The 23,830-nt window shown below is 37.6% G+C and overlaps 1 protein-coding gene across 3 annotated transcripts in view; it reads left to right on the forward strand.

The window, feature by feature from the left end:
• The first annotated feature begins 298 nt into the window (after nt 1-298).
• MDFIC (MyoD family inhibitor domain containing) overlaps nt 299-23,830 on the forward strand; it is a 203,454-nt gene continuing 179,922 nt past the window's right edge. For 2 of the 3 annotated variants that reach the window (XM_063708735.1, XM_055392507.2), the window contains exons 1-3: nt 485-611; nt 905-1,102; nt 20,272-20,394. In XM_063708735.1, coding sequence (XP_063564805.1) covers nt 1,009-1,102; nt 20,272-20,394 — 217 coding nt within the window. In that variant the 5' untranslated portion in view covers nt 485-611; nt 905-1,008. Of the gene's footprint in view, nt 612-901; nt 1,103-20,271; nt 20,395-23,830 lie in introns of all 3 variants that reach the window. The other variant, XM_063708736.1, reaches the window with a different exon arrangement.

The raw sequence follows: 23,830 nt of genomic DNA on the forward strand, positions 1-23,830 counted from the left end.
GAAGGGATGAGGTGACTTTTTGGGCGGGGTGGGGGGACGTCTGGGCAGCCAGGGACCTGCCCATTCACTCCCCTTTCCCAGCCCCGGGAGGGCGCAGCGCCCGGGTGGGGAGCCCGAGCCAGCCCAGGCCGGCTCTGGCCTCCTGACCCAGACAGCGCAGGGCGCGAGGGATCGCGCGGCCGAGCCCGGGTCGCGCCGCTCCCAGCATCGGGGCCGCTAGCCAAGAGTTCGAGGCCTTCCCGATCCGGATGTGATGAAAAAGAGCAACAGAGGGAGAAGTGTTTCAGGATTGTAGGAGTGGAAGGGGGGAAAGAGAGGCAGAGAGGGGGAAGGCCCCCTCGCAGGGGAGCCGGCTGGAGTGAGCTGGCTGGAAAGAGGGGGCGGAGTGCGCGGAGTCAGAGCCGCCACCGCTGCCGCAGTTGCCGCCACTGCGGCGTCTGGGCTGAGCCGGAGGGAGGCGGGAGGACGCGCAGGGGCGGCCGCCGCCGTCGTCAGGCCATCGGGGCGAAAATGCGGCCGCTGCCGGAGGCTCGCTAACTTTCCGGGGCAGAAGAGGAGGAGGAGGAGTAGGAGGAGGAAGGGGCTTGGAGCGACTAGGGGGGGATGCGGAGGTAGGTGGTGGTCTCCGGGCGGGGAAGAGGAGGGGTTTGATCTCCAACCCCGGGGTTCTCCCAAACCCGATCTCTCTTTCCAGCCCCTCCCCGGTGGGTCCACCTCGGACCCCCGGGACCCCGCCGCTGTCAACTTGCGCTGTAACAGTTTTCCTCGCAAGTTTCAAATCAAAACTTCCCCGGGGTGGAGTTTGAGGGAGGGAAGTGGAGGGGGAGGGAACGTCCCGCAGGGGTGGTGTGCTCGTCTCTAAAAACATTTTTTTTTTTAAATTTGTATATTTTTCCGCCAGAAGCAGTCAGTTCCCTGCACCCAGCACCTCACAGCCCTTCCTCCGTGCGCCCTGCCGGGCGGCGAGCTAGGCGGCAGCGGCGCGGCGCGGGCTCGGCGGAGCGGCCCATGTCCGGCGCGGGCGAAGCCCTCGCTCCCGGGCCCGTGGGGCCGCAGCGCGCGGCCGAGGCGGGCGGCGGCCGGCTGGGCTCCACAGCCCAGGGTGAGTGCGCGCTTGCAAGTGGCAAGCTTCTTTGTCATTGTTGCATTTTTCAGTTTGCTCACAAGTGTACAGATAGGGGTGGGGGGAGTGCTGTGAGGAGGGGCTCCCACTCGTAGTTGAGAACTTTTGCACAGTTCGCGTTACTCAGGCAAGTTCTTCAGGATCCTTGCCCTAGATCAACAACCGGGTAAGAGGGCGGGAACCGTTGGTCCCTCCACTCCCCCTTCCTTTGGTTGCGAAGAAACAGGATGACAGGATTGCTTCTTTCTTAAGCATATGCATGTTTGGGCCTAAGACTCAATGTGTAGGTTCTGAAGCGCTTCTCCTCTAGGTCTCTTCAGCAGATCCAGGACTGCAGCAGCTCTCTGAACAAGCATGCACTTACTCCATTTCATCTTTCTGTTTCTTGTTGGCTCCTCTACCACCCGGTTGATAATTCAGGTTTCTGTGACCAGTAGCTTTGGAATGGCTTATGCATGTTTTCAATAACTGGTTTGTTTTGAAATAAATAAACAAGGTTTATAAGAAACACTTTCCAAGAATGAATTAGCTTCTTTGTGTTCTTCCAAAGTGTAAACACACACAGCCTATAAAATACTCTTGTGTCTGTGAAACTTCCATAACAAGCTTCTAAACGAGTTGAACCTTTCTTCTCTTGAAGGCAATATACTTCAGGTTTCCATTGGTGACAGAGAGGAAGGTTCTTAAACTTATAATGCATTTTACTCTAAGGATGGTTTTGAGCTAAAGAATTCTGTCACTGATATATCAGAACTAAGTAATTTTTCCAGTGCTCAAAAACCTACCATATACCCCTGATTTTAGGCATAAACTGATAGCTTTATTTCCCACTTGTACTAATGTAGTGAATCTTAGGGATTTTTTTTAAGGCAGCAAAAATTGGGGAAGGAGTTGACTTTCAAGCTACAATAGGTAAAAGCAGAAAACATCTGTGGTTAAATTAAAATGTTCTGGCACCCAGGGCTGTTAAACTGAATTACATTTGTCATTATTTTTTGCCTCTAAATGAGTGACTCAGCTTTCTAAACAGAAAATAAAAATGATTAACTGCAGAAAATCAGAGAACTAGAATGATAAACATATGTTTTTCTGAGAAGCAGCCCGTGTTCTCCACCTTGTATTGTCAGCACAATCATTTTCCTGTCATTAGGCATGCCCTTAGTAGTCATATCGACTCATTGATGGGCTGTTTATGCTCACACTTGAGCTGCTAATCACTATTGTTAAACCAGGCTTATGTCAAAAATCAACATCAAACACCCAAGGAAAATAATTTGACCTGGAAATAGCTAATATTTACAATATCCAACTTTAATAGTTTGCATTTCTAAAATCATCTGGGAGAATGTGCAGTGGTACTTAATGTACCTGTGCATTAGGATGCTGGATGGTGTCATGTGATCTGAACTTAAGAACCCGGAAATCTAGAGTGGCCTGAAGTAGCACATTTTTTGGGGACAACACACGTTATCAGTGTAGAAACTCTTGGGTTATATTTTACCTGAAAATTGCCTTAGCTTTAGCAACATAGTTATACATTTTTATTATTATTAGTTTAACTTTGATCCAAAACTTTCTTTAAATAAGGATCAGTTTAATTTAAATATAAAGTTGATTTTTAAAAAGAGAGTCTGCAGAATCTTGTTAAAATATGATGTCTTAAACAGGCAGATGTCATAAGGTGTATTTAAAGAAAGAAATTCTTGGAACAAATGGGTAGAGGAAAGCTTCAAGGGAAGCTTGGTTAGGTTGGTTTTATTGATAAAGACATTTGTGAAGAAGCTTTGCTCGAAGGCCACTCTACTCTTAAGCCTTTTCTCAAGTTCTTTTATCCTCTTGCTTCTGTCCTTGGATTCTTTATCATCCTTTCTGAAGAATAGCTTAATAATTCTACAGTAGGATATGGCTGCTTAGTTAACAGAAACCTAATTTTTAAATTCTTTATATTAAAGTCAGTAAGAAAAGTGGAATTTTAAATACAAATTAACAGAATAAAATATTATTTCAGGAACATGAAGGATATGATCAAGTCTATCCCTGCAAAGTTAGATATACATATATAGGTAAATAATGACATTACAAGCTCTACGTTTATTACTATACTATATTGTGATGAGCTATCCATACTGTTAACCAAAGGCACGGAACATTACAGTTGAAAGTAATTTTGGGGATTCTCTAATCTGAACTCCACATCAATCTAAAATTCAATTCTACATCCTTTTAGGTGTTTTGTTAAAAACCTGTAGTGCAGCCCATTCTAGTATTAGCATTAAGAATTAGAAAGATTGTCCATATTAAGAGCATACTCTTCCTCCTTAAAGTTTCTACCTTTTTGTTGTGGTTCTGCAAGGCTTTCTATTGTTTTGAAAGCATTAAAAAGCATTACAAATCTTTCCCATGCGTTTTGAAAATAGTTACAGAGCAGGGACATAAGCTTACATGCTCCAGGCTGTAAGAGGGAACCAGGATAGATATCAGACAGTATGGAGCAATGGGGATTTTGGGGAACTGCAGAGCTCATGGGCCAGGAAACAACATTCCTCAGTTTTAGCTAATTGTTGCCATGTGGGTTAGTATCTTCAGATATTTCAAGTGATACTGGAAATCCAGATTTTTATGTATCATCTCTCCATTTTTAAGAGTTTGCAACTAATTAAACACAAATTTTGTGCAGGCCAAGCAAAACAACCACAACTGTAGGCTGGATGTGGCCTCTGAGCAGCTAATTTGTGATCTCTCATACAGAAAATAGAAAGTAAACATGTAATTTAAAGCTATATTCTTATTTGTTACTACCTTGTGAAATACTGATTTACTTTCTCATGCAAAGTACTTGTATACATGTCTTGATAGGTAAAAAGCCATTTCAGTTATGCTTTATTTTAAGAGATAATGGATCTTGTTTGTGTGGTCCCTGTAATTGCCATTTGTCCTGGTTTGATTAAACATTTTAAAATTCGTGTTATGGAACAACATTGAAAATGTAGGTATTTGCCCTTTGGTGCAATAGTTACTAGAACTCCTATAATCCAAAGAGCCTTTGAATTAAGTGCTTCTTTCATGAGTTTGGGATTTGTAACTAGAGGGGTCTTTAGAAATAATTTAATCCAACCCGCTCATTTTTTAGATAAGGGAAAGGATGTCCAAAGAATTTAAGTGACTTGCCCAAGGTCTCATACACAGTCAGTAGCAAGAAATCAGGGTAGAAGCACAAATTATAACATAAATTGTATGTCATTGTGATAAATGCAGTTGAAGTAGAGAATCAGTTCAACTTTTTTATAGGGCTGAATGCATTGACAATAGGCTTGGGATATTGTGAATCACTTGAGCTTGTTCCCATCCCTGTATCTTTCCCCCAACCCCCCAAGACATTGCATTTGTCAAGACGTAGATCGTTGGACTCTGAGTGCTAGAATATACTTTAATGTGATAATGTGTGATTTAACGCACTCTTCTCTCTTGGGAGAGTCCTCTGAGACTATTAGGCGGACTTTTCTTAGCAGGATGCAAAATGCCAGTGAAGTTAATTAAAAATAATCTAAAATAGAAGCTGGGGAGAAAATCAAGTTGAAATTACATAAGAAGAGCTTTGATTTAGAAGCTTAGCTGAGTTGTCAGTAGTTTATAGAGGCTAATCAGATTTTCTTTTTGGGAAGCCAATTTATTTCAATGTATATAATGTATACTTGTACATATCTGTATTCTTCTATTTTTATCATATTATTTTATCCTTTTGATTAAGGATGGCATTTCACAAAATGTGTCATCTTTGAACAGCTTCTAATCCTGGTTCTCTACTGGGGACAATTTTGCTCTTCAGGACACATTTGGCAATATCTAGAGGCATGTTTGGTGGTCGTAATGGGGGTGCTACTAGCATCTAGTGAGTGGAGATCAGGGACACTCCTGAACATTCTGTAATGCATAGGATAGGACAACCTTTACAAGAAAGAATCACCAGTAATGTTGAGATTGAGAAACTCTGCAATCCTTGAGGCAACTGACGTATCCTTGAGGCAACAGACTTATAGAATTAGGATCTCTGGATGTAAGAGCCAAGAATCTGCATTTTAATCAAGCTCCAGGTGCTCCTTAACTCTAGTTGAGAATCATTGTTTTACGGGCTTTAATCTCTAAAAGGATATGTTATAGTGATAGACTTTTAAAAACAGTCCTTTTTTTTTTTTTTTTGGAGGGAAAGACTTCAGAAAGCTTTTTAAAAGTTCACCTTTTCAAGTTCCAAAATTTAAATTATCACTCCATGTAAACTCTCTAATAATCCTCTCTAAGATTTTTTGTCATACGCTTCAATTCATCCTCAAAATACTGCTGCATAGTCATCCTCAAAAAAGCTTATTTATTTTCATAATTATATGCACTATAATACAAATATATTTTTAACATTATAAAAGAAATGCAAAAGTAAAAATTAATAAGGATGAGAGACTAAATAAATAGAATTTTAATACTTTATTTCACTATCTTAGTAGATATTCTTGCTACCCTACACTTTGGAGACTCCAACATATGGCAAAACAAGGAAAGAAATCTCCAGTTTTCACATGAGTCGTGTTCCATTGTAAATTGGACTTTTAGAGCCTGGATTCTACTTTCTCATAGAAACAGAGGGATAAATTATATTTAGTTCCCTAATAAATGTCAAAAGATTGTTAGAATTAAGTTTTATTAAATTTTGTGTGCTTTTAATGATAACTCACAGAAAACATACTATTATACAACTGGCAGCAAATACAAATAACCAAGAATAAAATTAAACTGAATAGAAATTGGTTTAAAACACTTTTTGAATACAGATGCTTGAGGAAGGACAGGCTTAATTAGAAAAATATAGAAGGGCATGTAGATTTGAAAGAGGATTTGGGAACATTTTGAATTTAGAAAATGAATCTTAGAACTTACACTTCTAACTTTTTATGTCTAAAGGAACTAATGTACATTTTATGATTTTAGTTATACAAGTGGAGGGCTCATCAGCTGGGCATATTCATTTTCCCTTTGTTAAGAAAAAGAACCAAATGAGTAAGAGAAGGATGTAACTGGGAAAAAACTAAAAACAGAGGAAAGAAGTGGTTAAAGAAGATATATCTGTAAATTTAAGAAAGCATTTGGAGAGGTTGAACTGTTTAAGAACTGTGAAAAAAAAAGTTCTAAGGAAGAGCATGGTACATGCTAAGCCTGTGGCTGGCATGTTAAGGAAATCAGTGCCATAGTAGAGGCACAAAGAAAGTGTGATGGCAGAACATGGGCGAGAGAAAATATCTCTAGTAGGGGATTTGGAAAAGCCTCAAGAAAAGTTTTGATTTAAGTTGGACCAGGAAGCATAGCATGGTTGTAGGACTCAGTTCTGTGGAGATAAGTGGTAGAAAGCAAGGCTTGGGGGAGATGATTACAGAATATTGGGTACTTCACCAAGACTATTGTTGGGGCTGTATGAAGGGTCGGAGAACAAGATAGCCTAAAGTCAGTTTCAGGAGGGCCCTGATTCTCTTGCTGAGGAGCTTGCATATCTCTTCTGTAGGAGTTGGTGACCACTGAAGTCTCTTAAGAAGAAAAGGACAGGAATCACTTGTGTTTTTAGGAAAACAGTTCTGGTGACAGTTCATAGAATGGTTTTGGAGGAAGAAGCAAGAGTGGAGGCAGTGATTATAATAGGCTGACAAAATATTAGAGGACTTAGGGCAGCACCAGTAGGAGTAAAATTGAGGAAATTGATTTAAAAACAATGGCAAAAATAGGATAGAGCTTTACTCAGCTGTGAGAACCCCTGAGGGAATAGATTTTTACTTATTCATCTTTGAAACTCCTGAGACCAAGCACAGTGTCCACATTTTGATGAATTGATATGGTTGGGTAAAAAATATAGATATAGATATATAGATAAATATAGATCTATCTATCTATCTATCTATCTATCTATCTATCTATCTATCTATTTATCATCTATCTATCTATATATTTTGAGATGGATTCTTACCCTGTTGCCCAGGCTGGAGTGTAGTGGCACAATCTCAGCTCACTGCAACTTCCACCTCCCGGGTTCAAGCGATTCTTCTGCCTCAGCCTCCTGGGTAGCTGGGACTACGGGCGTGTGCCACCAAACCTGGCTAATTTTTTGTATTTTTTAGTAGAGACGGGTTTCACCATATTGGCCAGGTTGGTCTCAAACTCTTGACCTTGTGATCCCCCTGCCTTAGCCTCCCAAAGTTCTGGGATTACAGGCTTGAGCCACTGTGCCCAGCTTCCATTCCTTTTTATAATGGAGTTAATAGACTGCCAGTTAATGGACCTGCTGTAGATATGGTGTCTCTGGATTTTGGCAATCAGACAACATCTTTAATGATAATTTTCTCGCCTAGCCGGTGGTTGGGTAAAATATTTTATATGGGAGATGGTGAAAAAGTAGAAATTTAAGGTAATCCATAAGTTTGCTTTGGAGCCTGAGTGGCAACCTAGGAGGAGCTGTTGAGTCTTCTTAGTCACAGGAGCATTGGATATTTGGTGGATACAAAAGATGAAAAGAGTTTTGGTTTGTTTAAGAGAAACAGGGTGCATGGAAGACTTCTCTTGCTTGGATGGGTGGATTGAATACACTCACTGTGCACTAATGAGAAGAAAGCCGGAAGACAGAGAGAAAATGAAGATGAAAGGAGATGGAGGAAGGAGGAAGTGGTGCAGTAGGTGTTTGTAAGGGAAAGATAAAAATTCTGGGATGGAATGGGATGAAGGGACCAGTCTTTGGAAAGTTGGGAATATTCCTCTTTGAGATGGAGGTGGGAGAAAAGGATAGGTGATAATCTAGATAACATTTGATGTGAAAATGAATATTGCGGGCCTAGATCTCAGCAAAGTAAATGGTAACATTTTCTGAGAGCAAAGGAGGTTAGGATGAATCAAGAAGTTTGAGATGTCTGGAAACGATTTGGAAGAGGGAAGAATTAAAGAGATAGTCAATCTGGGGCAAATAAAATGCCTGCTGGGTAACACAAAGAAATTAACTAGGACTGAATGGCGTGAATTCTTAGTGGAAGTGATCAGCATGGTTGATTGTCTTTCTCAGCCAGGGAGCATGCAGGAGCTTGGGAAGGGAAGCAGATAGAATGGATTTTGCAATTAGCATAGGGTTGGAGGTTGGCAGGGTGGAAGTGATGAGAGGATGACAAGTGAGAAGGTATGCGTATCACGCATGTGTGGGAAGTGTTTATGTTAACCGGTCTTGTATTCCAGGCTGGGAAGAGAATCCAGAGACCAGAAATGCAATTGACAGGCTAAGACCTCTGGCGAGAAAAAAAATTATGGCTTTTGCTTTGTTTGGTCAGTTCACATATGAGGATTTAATATATATGATTGAGTGACCTTTACATGGCTATGAGGGAAGCTGTGGAATTTTTGGGTGTGTAAAGGCTTTTCCTGTTTCTTTGAACCTCGTTTCCTGGATCTTGCTGAGATGATTTCATGGAAAGAAGGCCTAATAACAGTGTGCAATTATTTTATTGGATTATGTTTCTATAATAATAAAAGGTTTGGGAGTAATAAGGAAACATCAATTGACACAATCTAAAGTTAGGCCATATGCAAATACAAAGTTATTTAGAACAACAGCACATGTAACAGATCAAAAAAATTCAACCAGATTATCTTTCTGAGACAATGTAAGTATTTTTCTGTACAAAGGCAGAGGATAAATCGTGATTTCTATGTTTCTACTTCTAAAAGCATTCAGTTTTTATTAAGAGAATACATTCTGTACTGACTAGATTCTAGATTTTGGACAGTTTAACTTCAGTGATTCATTGGAGTAGATCAAAGAAAGTTGCTGCAGCCCTTCTGTCTTAATCAGTGCTATGTATATGCACCAGTATTTTGGATACTTGATCTCTCTCTCTCCCTCCCTCCCCTTTTCCTCCTCCCTCTCTCTCTCTCTGTCTTTCCAGTAACACTTTATTGAAGTTACTTAAACTTTTAATATCTTCTTTTTACATTAGCCTACATGTCCTGAAGGAGGAAAGCTTTTTAACCTTAAGTTTTTGAAGTCTAGTTATATTTTATAGATTCTTCTTCTAATCACTTAGGGTTTGCTAAGTAGAAACTATGAGAAGAGTTATTTTAACATGAATTTAATTTCATTTGTGGTTTTTACTTACAGTCTACTTCTGTTTTCAGATTCACACCCACATGATCTCAAGTGAGATGATTCATATACATGTGCTTTTATGCCCAATTTTTGGTAGTTTCAGGAATAAAGTCTGAAATTAATTTTTATGCTAGCACATATATTTTACTATGGAGAGATTTGAAGGGGAAAACCCTGCCCACAAATATTTTTCGGTGTGCCTACAAGGTCCTGTGAAAATTAAGAATGTATAGTTTTGCCCACAATGAATTTCTCAACAGGATGAGAAAGGATAAGACACAAATGTTTACCAAATTAAATTTCAGTCTCTTACTGAAATATCAATTCAAGATTAAAATAACAGCCATGTGACAGATTAATTTATGGCCAGATGCCAACTAACTGGTAACATCCTGGAGCAGGTAAATTTAGAGGTTGAGAGAGGATTTCAGGATGGCGAGAAGGAATCGGTTTTGTCTAAGTTGGACTGCTAGTGTCCATAGCTGAAGAATATACCGTTTGTAGGGTTTTTTGGTGAGAATTATGTCGTGTTGAGCCTTGAAACTAAGGTATCTTGTGGTCGAGCAGGTGACAGGCTCTCTGAAACTAGGTGGCAGAGTGTGAAGGAACCAGCTTCCTCTCTTTACTTTTGCCACTTTGAGGCATAGTCCTCCTACTCTTTTTCAAGGTGAATCCGCCCTGATCTTTCGGGTGTTTGTAAACGCAGATGCTGCTTTTGGGTCTCTATAAACATAGTTCTTATTTCTTTCATTACTCAGGCAATACATAAGATCTGAGGGGTTGTACTATTTATTTCTCAAGGGGATACAAGATAAAATTATTAAGCATGGAAAAGTATAGGAGTTTACAATATAAAATATTCTAAAATATCTATGTTCAAATAACTCTATCAGTTTTTCACCAATATGCAAAATGGATATAATTCATACTTCAGCTAAGGAGTAACATATTTGATCTTGGTGTTAGGAAAGTATTTTTGATTGGAGGGTAAAGAGACTGAGGCACTGGTAGTGGGTGTGGAAAAGAAACTATAGATTTGCGAGAAATTGGGGAGTTGTTACTAGCAGGATCTGGTAATTGATTATTTTGGAATAGGCAACATAAAAAGAAAATAAAGAGTTGAAGGTGATTCTGTAACTACTATTAACTAAGACACAGACAACAGTTATAGGAACAGGCAGGAAGAGGAGAAAAGTGGTGATGAATTTTGGGAAATGTTGAGTCTGAGATGCTAAAGATATATTTATGTAGAGTTAAAACTTCAAATCTGTAGCTCAGGATAGGTGTCAGGGCTAGTAAAATGGATCTACAAGTTATCTCCCTGCAATTTACTGAAACTGTGGAAGTTGATGAGACTGCAAAGATGGTAGAGCCAAAAGAATATAGGTTGTGGTCTTAGAGGAGAATCCGAAGAACTCATTGCTCTACAGCAAGGGTGGGGAGGACCCAGAAATTGAGAGGCTGAGTTAGTGAAGTTTATAAGTTCCTGATTTGGGCCTTTACGAAAATTGACAGATGACACACCTTCTGATTTCAACTCCATATCTACCATTCTGAAGTCCCAGAAATCAATTTCAGTATACTTCAAATTCACTTACAATTATCTTATTTGTGCCTTCGCCACTATTTGAAAAGCTCTTCTCTGTCCTCTCTTTATTTAATTCAATATCAGACTCAAAGCATAACTCTGAAATGCTCTTACAGATTAAACAATCCCCTTTGATTCACTTTTGATTTCCACTAGCCTTCATTCTTGTAATAGTGCCAAGTAAGGGTTCTTTGCTTAACTAAAGAGCTTGAGACTAAAAATGTTCTTCATAAAATAACTCTGTATAACTGAGAGGTAACAAAAAGGTTTTTAAAACTGTGGTGCATATGCAAGTTATCATGCTGAAAGACTAAAGATGGGTGTGAATCATCATTTAAAAAGGGGAAGATGGTAGAGTCTTCCATTCTTTTTTTTTTTTTCCCCCCTTTTGAGATGGAGTCTCACTCTGTCATGCAGCCTGGAGTGCAATGGCGTGATCTCGGCTCACTGCAACCTCCGCCTCCTAGGTTCAAGTGATTCTCCTGCCTCAGCCTCCTGAGTAGCTGGGATTACAGGCATGTGCCACCATGCCCAGCTAATTTTTGTATTTTTAGTAGAGAAGGAGTTTCACCATGTTGGTCAGGCTGGTCTTGAATTCTGGACCTTGTGATCCGCCTGCCTCGGCCTCTCAAAGTGCTGGGATTACAGGTGTGAGCCACTGTGCCCAGCCTCCATTCCTTTTTATAATGGAGTTAATAGACTGCCGGTTAAGGGACCTGCTATAGATACGGTGTCTCTGGATTTTGGCAATCAGACAACCTCTTTCATGATAGTTTTCTCGACAAGATTAAGAAAGCTATTGTGTCTATAAGAGTGATTAGAATGTGATGCCTCTGAAAAGCCACTGAATCAACTGAGCATATTTAGCACAGAGAAGACAGAAGAACATGAGATACTTTCTAATATGGCACTGTCACATGGAGAGAAGATTAGACTTTGATTTTTTTACTTTGATTTTGCAAAAAGCAAAATGTGATGAATCAGTGAAAATTTTAGGGAAGTAGATTTTAGCCAAATGTGAGGATGGTCCAAATAATTAAAACTCTGAAAGTGGAATAAGCTATTTTCTGAGGCTGTTTCTCTATCCGTGTAAGTATTCATACCTACAGTCCTTGCCGTGTTCTTGGGAATGTTGGATGTCGAATGTTTTCATCTGAATTTATTTTATCAGCTTCTCAGAGAGACCTGTGAGAGCACATCTAACTCCAGATTTCATAAGCCTATGAATGTTTGGCTTTAGTGTGAACATATTGTTTGGCTGAATAAACATAACTGAAACTGTATGTGAGAAGGAAGGAGTTTGCTGTGCCTCAAGGTCAGTCATCCTAAATATTTATTGTTGGGGTAAGGTACAGTAAGTTTAGATGAAAAAGGTGCAAGAGACTAAGATGACTAAGATGTGTCCTGGTTCCTCATATCAGATTGCTGTTATCCAAGCGCTTATTTTCTTAAGTGGAAAGTACAGGATTCTTCCTTCTCCCTTCATGAATTTAGAGCCCTGATTTATTGAGATATATTTTAAATGATTGCTGCACTTTGTACCTATTCCTTTGCATATTTATACTCAATTGGATTTTCATATAATTTTGTAATTTGTTTTCTAATTTGCTGTGTACATACTTCATTCCTTTTACCTATCCCAAACCTATAAAGTGGTTGAGTCAGTATCATTTTCCCACCATTCTTTTGGGTCTAAATATACCATAAGCTTCTAAATACATAAGAAGCCCTTCAAAGGAATATATTTTAGATCTTGCTCAGAAGTCTTATTGTTTTTCAAAATACTGATAACAATGAATTAATTAAATTACGTTGATTTTAGCATTTGATTTACTCAACAAACATTTATAGTGTATGATTATATAACTTCCTTGTGTTTGTACAATCTTGAAGTTTTATGCATATGTTCACTCATCTGTTTAAATGCTTTGGTTATCTTAATGTGTATTTTTGGACAATGCGTTTTTAATCCATTTTAGAATGTTAGGCAAAGCAGGTTGGTTTTGCAATGTTCCTTAAAGGTCATTAGGCTTGAGGGTTTTTTTGCTTTTTGGTTTTTGGATCAGTGAAGAAGTAAAACTCCAGAGCCTCAGGTCTTCCTGAAAGCTGCCTTATCTTTGGTTTTTTAAAGGTTACAGTTGGGAAACATTAGCAGAATTTCCACATTATTCTGAACTGCTGGGAAAATACAGACCTAGATTTTTTTTGTTACTTTTCCCAGAGATTTTAGTCTCAGATTACTTGAAATTTCATAAACTAGAATACATATCGATCATCTGTAATAATGCTGGTTTTTTAATGGAAGAGTAAATATGAAATTGTTTAAAGCAAGTTTGTTATAGTTAAGGGAGGTATGAATACAAATTGCGTATCACCAATAACAATATATGTAATATGCAGATTATAAATGCTCTGTCATAGATTATTATCAAATATTTAATTGAAGTGTATGAGAGCTAACATGTAAAAGTCTCAAAATTTAAACACAAAGAGAACTAGTTATACTCCTTTTTATAAGACTATAAGTATATTTTACACTGATTAAGTTTTATGAGGTTTTATAAAGATTCCTGCCAAGCAACATAGTTTGTATTAGTCTTTCTTGAAGTAAGCAAATAAAGTATGGGTAACAAGTAGAAAATGTATTTTTCTTTTTGTTTTTTTTGGTTTGTGAGTTTACACACACCTCTGCCTGGTTCAGTAGAATATTTGAGGTGGCTTATAAGAATACTTTTTAAAAAGGATTAAAACAGAATAATGGTAAGTATAAGTAGACTAGGAAACCCAAGTCTGGGGAAATCAGAATATATAGGTATAGGCTGTGGGGTCAAACACAGTTATTCAATTTTGAATGTAGACGTGCATTCAAAAGAAAACTTTTGGGGGATATATTTTCGTTGTCTATAAGGAAAAAAAAATAACATACAGCTACTCAGAGGAAACAATACTTTTCCTTGTATTCAGTCTAGAAACATACTTATTGTCTGGTTTTTCATATAGAGATCACTGAAAGGATACTGCCCTCACCAGCCTCCTTATGATTTATTTATAGCATGTTTTAAAAAGGTGCTTATTGCAATAACACTTAATGTAATAATAATTGCCAGTGTGAATGAGCTCTTATTCTACATCAGACACTGTGCTTTCCTGGCTTGATTTCATTTATTTCCACATCCACCTTACGAGGTAGAGACTGTTGTTATTCCCACTTAAAGTTGAAGAATCTGACAAAGATTAACTTGCCCAGGATCCACATCATTAGTGGTGGACCCAGGCACCCTGATTTTAGATCCTTTGCTTTTAAACGCTTCTCTAGTGCAGAGTAAAATTTGGTGAGAGTACTTCTGTCCCAGAGACACTAATGAGAATCATTTTATTCGTCAGGAAGGCTTCAAGTATTTGGACTTTTAAGTGGCAATATTGCCCCCAATTTTTTTGGAAAACTGTGGCATGTACAGAAATTTGAAGCAACATTCTCAGGTTCTTCTGTTACTATAATATTATTTGTTAAAAGCATTCAGTTATGGAGATAATATTATTGCTTGATTGTTAAATTATTGGAAAAATATCCCTCTTCAATAGTTTGAACAGTTGTCTTACAGAAAATATAAAGCGTACCTTTCTACCTACAAAGGGCAGAACTAAGAGTAGTTATAAATGACTTGATAGCAGATTTATGTTAAGAAAAAAAGAATAACTTGTTAATGTACCAACCTGATCAAAAATAAAAGTTGTTCCCTTGTGAAGTAGCAATCCTTGAAATTTTGGAGAACGGCTGAGTATTGCGATAGACGTTTCTACACTGGGTGGGATGTGAAACTAGCTGAGCTGCAGAGGATTTTATCATCCTGTTTCCAACTGAATATGTATCTCTGAGACTGTTTTTCCATCAGTAAAACTGAGCTAAGTTTTTTTCTTTATTGCATTGTTGATGGTTCTGAAGATCAAATAAATATATATTTAAGTCCTTTGAAAACCATTAATATTGTAATTGTGAACATTGATTAATTTATTCTTTCAACAAAGAAAATTTTTATTTTTTAAAAACTTATGTAACAAACATATTAGTTGAGTGGCTATTATATGGCATATATCATATTTTATATGTTATTATCTAATTTATTATTAATGCTCTTAGATTTTTCTCTCTTGCTAATCACCATCTTAATATTTTATTCCCCAACTGTTGGAGACAAGTAAAACTACCAAGTTTTAAATTTAGATAATGCCAACTAGGTAAAATATTATGTAATTTTAAATTAAATGGAAATTCTATTTACCTGAATATTTTTCATTCTCCTTTACCAGGAAGAATTGAGATTGGAGAAGATTGTTTCTTACCATTCATGCCCTTCTTTAGAAACAGGAAAATAAAGGGTATTGATTCTGTAAGATAGATAGTCATTTCTGAGTAGGACATATTGTATTTAAATTGATCATTTGGAACCCTTGGTTTTTCCATTTTCTCTTGCTCAATTCATGTTTGTCACTTTCTTTGAGAATTAATTCAAATCCAATGCCCTACAATGGCTTTTCTATGATTTCCTCTACTCCATTCTAAACACTCTTCCTTGTGTATATGAGAGTTTGGCTCTATTGTTTAGCTCTTGTGAAGAATCAGATTTGCAGAATTTTTGAGCCAGAAAGGCCTCTTCATTCATCCAGTTCAACGCTCTCATTTCCTGATGAAGAGGATGAAGACAATGAGTCCCAGTCACACAGATGGTCAGCCTTTGAGCCAGAATTATGACGGAGCAGTTGTCACTACCTTCTGTTTTGCAGTTGCTTGATTGTTTATATGTGTGTGTGTTTGGTCTTCCCAGTGAGAGGATTTGTTGCCAGGGACCTCGCCTTTTTCCTCATCCAAAGGAAAGTAGTTCTTCCTCACTTCTTTGTCCAGAGTAAACATACTAGGATGCTCAGGAGCTAGCCTTTGGAAGTAGATGCCAGTGGTGTTCAACTATCCTTTGATCTAGTACTATTTTTAATGCATCTTAAATTTTTATTTTGATATCTAAAACATATTTCTTTTATCCCATTATTAGTAGAATTGATTAGCATTATATATAATTCAGATTTCATATATATATATATATATATATATTTAAATGGGGTTTCGCTCTTGTTGCCCAGGCTGGAGTGCAGTGGCGTGATCTTGGCTCACTGCAACCTCTGTCTTCCCGGATTCAAGCAATTCTCCTGCCTCAGCCTCCCAAGTGGCTGAGATTGCAGGAATGTGCCACCATGCCCAGCTAATTTTTTGTATTTAGTAGAGATGGGGTTTTACCATGTTGGTCAGGCTGGTCTTGAACTCCTGACCTCAGGTGATCCACCCACCTCGGCCTTCCAAAGTGCTGGGATTACAGGCGTGAGCCACCATGCCCAGCCATATTTTGTATTCTTAATAGTTATCCTTACATGGAGACAGAAATAAATACCTCTATATTAATTAGATGATTAGATACAAATCTATTTTCTAGTACTTGGAATACTGTGACAAGGGGATGAGTAGCAAAGTCTGTATCTCAATATTTGATATACCTAAGTTTTTTAAAAATATAAATAGTTGTGTAGTACAAGATAAGAGTTCACTTAGAATAGTGCCCCTCAAGTCTGGCCATATATCATGATGACATCACTGCCCCAGCCCCATACACACTTGAGTTGAAATCTCTTAGGTTGGGCCTGTGCATCTTTATGTTTCAAGAGCTGCACAGCGGTTCTAACCCTGAGCCAAAGTAGAGGACCATTGGCTTAGAAAGACAGCATTGTTGAGATAATGAAGGCCCCCTTTTAAGAGAAAATTGCTACTTTGGGTTGCGGGGGATGTATGCCTGTTGGACATGTAAATAGAATTCTTATAGAAAGGTACAGACTGATTTCATATGTGACTGAAATCAACTGATTGCCTATGGGTTGTCTTTCAGGTCTACCTACTAATTGAGTTGCAACTACAAACCTCCATTATCCAGAGTGAAATTTATTAAACCAGGGCTGAGTTCTTTGTTTCTCATTTCAGAAATAACACAAAAACCTACTCTGATTATAGAAATTGATTACTAGAAACTTCCATTTTGTTATTGTAATGAGTAGTGGCTGACTCAACCAATTGAAAGCTTTAGTAAGGTTGGTTTCATGTTTGGATATCATGATCCCCATCTTACAATTATCTATCAATAAATCCTGCTCCCTCTTCAGAGCATTTCTTCAGTGTTATATGTAACTGCCCACCATTTATGAGACTGCCATATGGGTAGCTCATTGAAATGAGTAAATAGTAAGACTATATTAATAAAATAACATGCATATATTAGAAAGTCACAGAACAGTCAAGTGATCACAGAAGTTTTGTTTATACAAGTGGAGAATTGGCAAAAGTCAATTTAAATTTTTTTATTGGGAACCTTTTCTGAATCTTGCTTTCGGCTGGGTGCTGCGGATCACAGCAAAACCCTGAGACCAGCTTTTGAGCCAAGACATTTAGTTTTCAAGAGAAGCAAAGTTGAATAGACTGAGGATAGTGAATTAATAGTAATCGCATATTATTTACTATTCATTGACTATAATCATACAGAGAATGATAGTTTTTTTCTTTGTTGACCTGAGATGGACACTGGGAATCACCTAATTCTAGAATTTTGCAGATAAGGAAACTTTCTTAAAAATGTGATAAATTGTCCATTAATAACAATTTAGAGCAGGAAGAACTTTATTTTTTGCCTAGAGTGGGTTATATAGTTGTGCATCTATGTGTATATGGTCCACATGGCATTTTCATTTATTCAATGGAGAGTTGAGAGGGTCTGTGTTTAGCACTCGAATATTGGACATGATTCAAATATGAGTCAAGTGTGTCTAGAGGCTTTATTCATACCTATTTTCTTTTAGTCAGCAATGCTTCATAATGCCTTGGTTTCACGAATTAATTTTAATGGAATTAAATTTGAACAGCTCAAAATTATATAATTAATTTCATTCAGCTTCAATTAAAGTTACTAATTGAATCAAGCCTACTAGCATGACACCTGGCGGCAGTCAGCTACATAACAATCGCAGCAAGTATGTAGGACTCTGCTGATGAGCTAGTTCTTGTCTACTAGTGAGTTTCCATGAAAAATCTCTTTTATTGATAATCTCAGAATGACCTTGAGTTGACTGTAGCAGTAGAAAGATTTCTGGAGTTGTTTAAAAAAGTAAAGATTTTAATTGAAACTAACATATCTCATGAAGATTACATTTCTCTATGATAATGCTGAGTAAATGTTACATAAATCTAGTACATATTGGTTTAGCATATTTTCAATTTATATTTTACTGCTATTTGAATATGGTTTTGTTTTTAAAAATCCTTGGAAGTTAAGACCCCATTTGGTTCAGAGACCTTAGCCTCTGGACTCGGTCCCAAGTGGGTGTCTCTCTATTTTTATGTGTTGAAATTTGTTTCATGGCAGAACTTTTTAATTGTTGTGAAATCCCCATGGTACATGAAAAATTTTTGCATGTGCAGAAATTTTTTCCTTCCACTGGAAATGTTAACACGGTTGACTAACAACTTCTGTTTGAATCTCTTTCCTTTCTTTGCTTCCATGGCTTGACATCATGCAGTTTTTCTTACTTCTCTAACTCCTTCCTAATTGTACAGACTCTTCTTGGTACTTGGTACTCTTCTTGATATTTCTTAATATATTCACTCTTTTAGTGAGCTCATTAATTTGAATGGCTTTGGATATCAAGTTTAGAAAGATGACTATTTCTAGCTATAACCTTTTTTCTGACTTGCAAATTCAAATGTCCAATACTTAATTCATCCACTAGACTGTAAACTCCAAGAAGGCCTGGGCAGCATTTCATAATTCATTGTATCCTCATCACCTAGCACAATGCCTAAACATCTACTATGCAAAAATATATATTATTGAAAGAATAAATTGGTCTCCTGATTTTTAGGCTTTCCCAGTCAAATCCAAACTGAGAACTTGGTCATATCCAACCCCATCTTCCTTGATAATCTTTACAAACCTCTAGTTAGTTTCTCACATTTACTCCCTATTCCATCTTGTTATCCAGTTAATTAAACTCTTATCAACTTCAATATGGGCTTTGCTAGGTCTCTCTTTTAGTTTCCCTTACTGTATTCTCCCTCTTAGATGTATCCATACTCCATTGGAATCATCTGAGTTCAACCCCTTCTCCCTCAGTTGAAATAGAATCTTTGATTCTGGTATCCAGAAATATGTTTTTTGTTTGTTTGTTTGTTTTTTAGTTCTAAAAATACTTACAAAAAAAAAAAGCTCACCAAATGAATTAAAGTGAAGCCAGAACTGAGAATCACAAGTGTGCACAAGTTTATTAATCTTCCTAAGGCGTGGTTCTGATAAGGCATTTCATAAAGCTTCAGTGGCTAGTTTGACTTATTTTTCTTGCTTTTGAATTTCACCCAGATTTCTCACCTTAGCATTCTAATATCCATACAATGTCTCTAATCAAACTTTCGCAGTCTTCTGTCCTAATTTGCCACTCATAGTACTTCAGTCCAGAGAGTTGGAACCTTTGCCCAAACGTCTGCTTTTGGAGTTTGCCCGTGCTGTTCTTCCACCTTTCTCCCATCTGGACTTTTGGAAATCCAACTAATCTTTTGAAGACCATCCAACATGTACCATTTTCTTCAGTGCTTTTCTTGATCTCTGAATCCTGATGAGTATTTTTTCTTCCTTTGAACCTTTTTAGTGCTCTGGACCTCTCATAGCATGCATTATACCCTGTTGCCAGTTTGCTTTTGGCTTGACTTATGTGCCCCAAAGACTTTACGTTTCCTTACATGTTGGCTTTCTCCCTGAGAACCCATAAACCCACTTGCGAATCTCTCGTCCTAAATACCCCCTTCTCAGAGGATGCATTACACAGTCCTTGACTTTTTCTTCACGTTCTAGAGAGAGAATGCTGTACTTGCTTTCTATACCTCCTCACTACTCAGTCACTCCTCATTCAGCTGCAGGCTGACTTTCGTCTCTACCACTCATCAGAGCTTCTTCTCTTTCACCCCTTTCCCTGCTGCTCAACCCCCTACATGCATGGACTCACTCACTTTCATGCTTCCTGTAACCTTTTCACATTTCTCTATCATGGCACATCACTTGCTGTGTTAAAATTACTTGTTTACTGTAAACTTAACAGATTATTTTTACCATGAACATCTCTGGTTCTTTAATGCCAGGCTGATAGTGGGTGCTCAGTAAATACCTGTTACTGAGCCAATAAAATAGGCAGCAGGCAACAGAGGTATACCTGTTCTATTTCCTTAAATTATGGCAGACTTGGAAGCATTTAGAAAAATGTATATACTAAAAAAGGAGAGAAAAATGTATAAAATCAATTATATTAAATGTATCTTTTTTAATTCAGGAAAATGTGATAAAGACAATACTGAGAAAGATATAACTCAAGCTACCAATAGCCACTTCACACATGGAGAGATGCAAGACCAGTCCATTTGGGGAAATCCTTCAGATGGTGAACTCATTAGAAGTAAGTATTTTTAGAAAAAACTTTGAGTGACTTTGGGATATGACTATGGTAATATATTCTTCGTTAATTGCCCCAGATAATTCTGCTACAAATCTGTAAATCAACAGCGTTTATCCAAAAGTGATTTCGTTTGTATTTTAAATTACAGAGCTAAAGCTAGGATATACATAATGCTGTCAGTGTTGCCTTTCTTCAGAAATGAAGAATTGACGCGTAAATATTGAACTCTTCTCAGAGAGATTTAGTCAAAATTCAGTTCCTTTTTGAGTAACAACTAAGTGGAAGTCAAACAACTCTATGTATATGTGGATGGAGAAACTAAAAAGAGAAAGATGGAGCTAAAAGATTAATGCTACTATGGTCTCTGTTCTTCTAGCTAACTGACTCCAAATTTTTTTTATGATTAATATGTTATCACTGTTTGTTGAAAAAATTTTTTGTGATATGCTTCTTCCTAAAATTGCATACAAAAGCTTCGGTCTATTTTCATGTTATTCTTTGAATGCCCTGCAATACCTTGTCTTTTGGGTGCTTATCAGAATGCTGAGTCCATGTAGGGTTCTGCTCTCGAGCTCCTGGAGTTTACGTTCTGGTCACTAAGTTCCCCTAGGTGTGTTCAAGATGAATTTGCCATACAATGAATTATTCGACATAGCAAACACATAGGTGTAAAGATTGCTGCTAAGCCACACCTGGAAGAGCATAGGGAGTAAATCTTTTGATATTCCCCTTTAGAGTAACCAAAATACCATGTTTCCTTCTCAGTTTTTCAGAGTGGATAGAGGAGAATTTACTTCTGGGATCAAATGTTTATTTTATGTTTAAAAACTTATTTCTTTAGTTTAAGTAACTTCATACTATAGATCCTTTACAGTCTTCCACATTACACTTACTTTGAAACTTAGAACATTTCTTTCCTCTCTAGAATGCCACTACCTGTCTCTAACTGAAAACTAAACAAAATAAATTAGAAAAAAAAGGAAGAGGGTCCAACTTACGAGAAAATAAACAACAACAATAAAAACACTATTGAAGGAAATTTCCAGGTTTCAAACAAAAGCTCTAAAAATGAGTGTTTTAGGTTAATTTTAGGACCATTTTGGTTTTTATACACTTTGGTCTTGAAGAAGGGAGTAGGAAGGAAGGAAATGAGACTCAGAAATTAGTGAGGAGGAAGATTTATATAGCTTTATCCAAAGAATCATATAAACATTATTTCAAGTAAATATTTATCTCAAAAACATATATTGATTAGCATTTATCTAATATTGACTCTGCTATTGTGAAACACATGATTTTGTGGAATAACTGGCCTATGTTATCTCTGACTTCCTAGCAACCAGAGTTAGTGAGCACTAGAAGTTCTAGAGACAATTTTACCTCTATCTGTTGGGAAGCAAAATGGTTTTCTCACTTTTTTTTCGGTAGTAACAATTTTAAGTGTGTGCTTCATTTAATTGGTTTATTTCCTTAATCTCTTTTCCTAGGGCCCACAATAGGAAAATGTGAATAAGATTTCTTAGAACAACAGCAACAAAAAAGACAAACACTATTAAATAAGAATATGCAGAGTCATGCTAATGTGTTAAATTTGTTTATATTATTTGGTGACGCTCATATTAGTCATAGAATCCATACCATTAAAAAGAATGAATTAAAATGATTTACTCTAAGGTTTCATTGGTTAAGTGGATACCAATCTAATATATTGTAAATTGCACGAGTTTCTTTATTGAGATAATGATGTACCCTGTGCCATGGGACTTTGGAACATTAGGAAACCACTGTCTAGTTTCTTACTAATATTCACTGAAGGAATGAAGAGATACAGAAATTTACACCCCCCTCTGAAAGGGCTGCTGGGGAAACTGACAGTTGAATGGATATACAAAAGATACTGGCCAAAGATAGCAATGCCACTCCTGCCTGAAACATAAGCTGGCAAGCATTTCCAAATATTTGTGAGTGAAATCTGACTCTGAATTTTGATTATAAATTTCAAAAACTCCATTTTTGTTATTTTCCCAGTCACACTTTTCTAGACAAAGTCTACTTTGTTGGATCAACAGAAAAAATTTGATATCTGGATTTGCAGAAGTGGAACATTTTATATCATCTTTAAAACTGACTCAATTCTGGATAGCATTTGAAAGTTTTGTATTGTGGTAGCTTCTGCTATTCCAACTCCTTTGATATTAAACTCTCAGAGCTGCCTGACTTTCCTTCTTTGGCCTTCCCCACAGAGTCATTGGCCATCTCTGTGTAATTTAATGTCTGTCTGTCTTAACTCTGAAGTTAGGAAGATGTGTATTTTCCTCTTGCTTAAGCATCTCGCACATTTGGGGGGCCCAGAAACTCTTTTGTAATAACAATAGGCCCTGGAAAAGGAGACTCTGGCTCAGAGCTTCGTGGGAGGAGGGGAACATCTGTGTTGAGTCAGGCCCAGGCTGGCTCCCATTCCAGGAGTCCTGTGTGGCTCTCTGAGCACCGTGGAAGAAGCGGACAGCTGGCTCTCACGGAATTGATGTTAGTGTTCCCACTGTAGCGCGAGTTTGGCTGAATAGAGGGATCATCAGAAAAATGAGGCTGGCTGGGGTGTGGGAACATTTTCAAATGCACAACCCACTCTTTTTCCAAGCTTCCATGGGGCAGCTCAGCTGCATACGCAAGAAGTGAAGGAGACAGACGCGGTCGAATGTGACTTCTTTTTCTTTATTCTTGAAAGTGGTTAGTGAGGGCTTGGCAGCTCGTGTCTCCGTTGTGCCGGATGGCTGCTGCCTTCTTTGCCGGACACTCAAGGCATAATTTATAGGGGACTGTTAGCTGTCAGTGTAATGAGGCTGTTTTTACTTTTCTTTACTGAGAATAACTGAGCTCTGGAAAGTCAGGGAGTGGCTGCTTTGGAAATTGTATTCTAATTAAAGGGTGTATTCTCAGGCCTCATAAGGGATATTCACGCTGAGAATAATTTCCAAATTATTCTATGAACTTTAACCCTGACCTTAGCAGACTACCTGCTTGAACTCATACTTGGTTCATGCTCTACACAGAAGTTTGTACTTAGTCTGCTTTCCCTGGTCCACGTAGAAAACATTGCAGGTGGAAGACCTGGGGTATTATGGTTTTTCAGGGTGCGGATTTCAAATTGGTTGCCCTTGAATTGCTAACATATTACAGAGAATACATTCTGGAAGTAATAAATAAAAAGAAGAAACTCATATGGAATCAAACATTTGGAATAAATAGGCCACACACAATCTGGTCAGAGAACGCACATTTTGGTTCTCTTTCCTATGAAATTTAAATTTAAAAAGACAGTTCCAACCACTTACATTTGTTTAAAAATTTCTAAATCAAATTAGTAAAGAATTAAAAACAATGGAGGTTTTATGAAAAAAGTTTATAATTGGAAATTCTCTTTTTTTATTTTATGACT

Source organism: Gorilla gorilla, chromosome 6 (assembly GCF_029281585.2).
Source record: "Gorilla gorilla gorilla isolate KB3781 chromosome 6, NHGRI_mGorGor1-v2.1_pri, whole genome shotgun sequence".
NCBI lineage: Eukaryota > Metazoa > Chordata > Mammalia > Primates > Hominidae > Gorilla > Gorilla gorilla.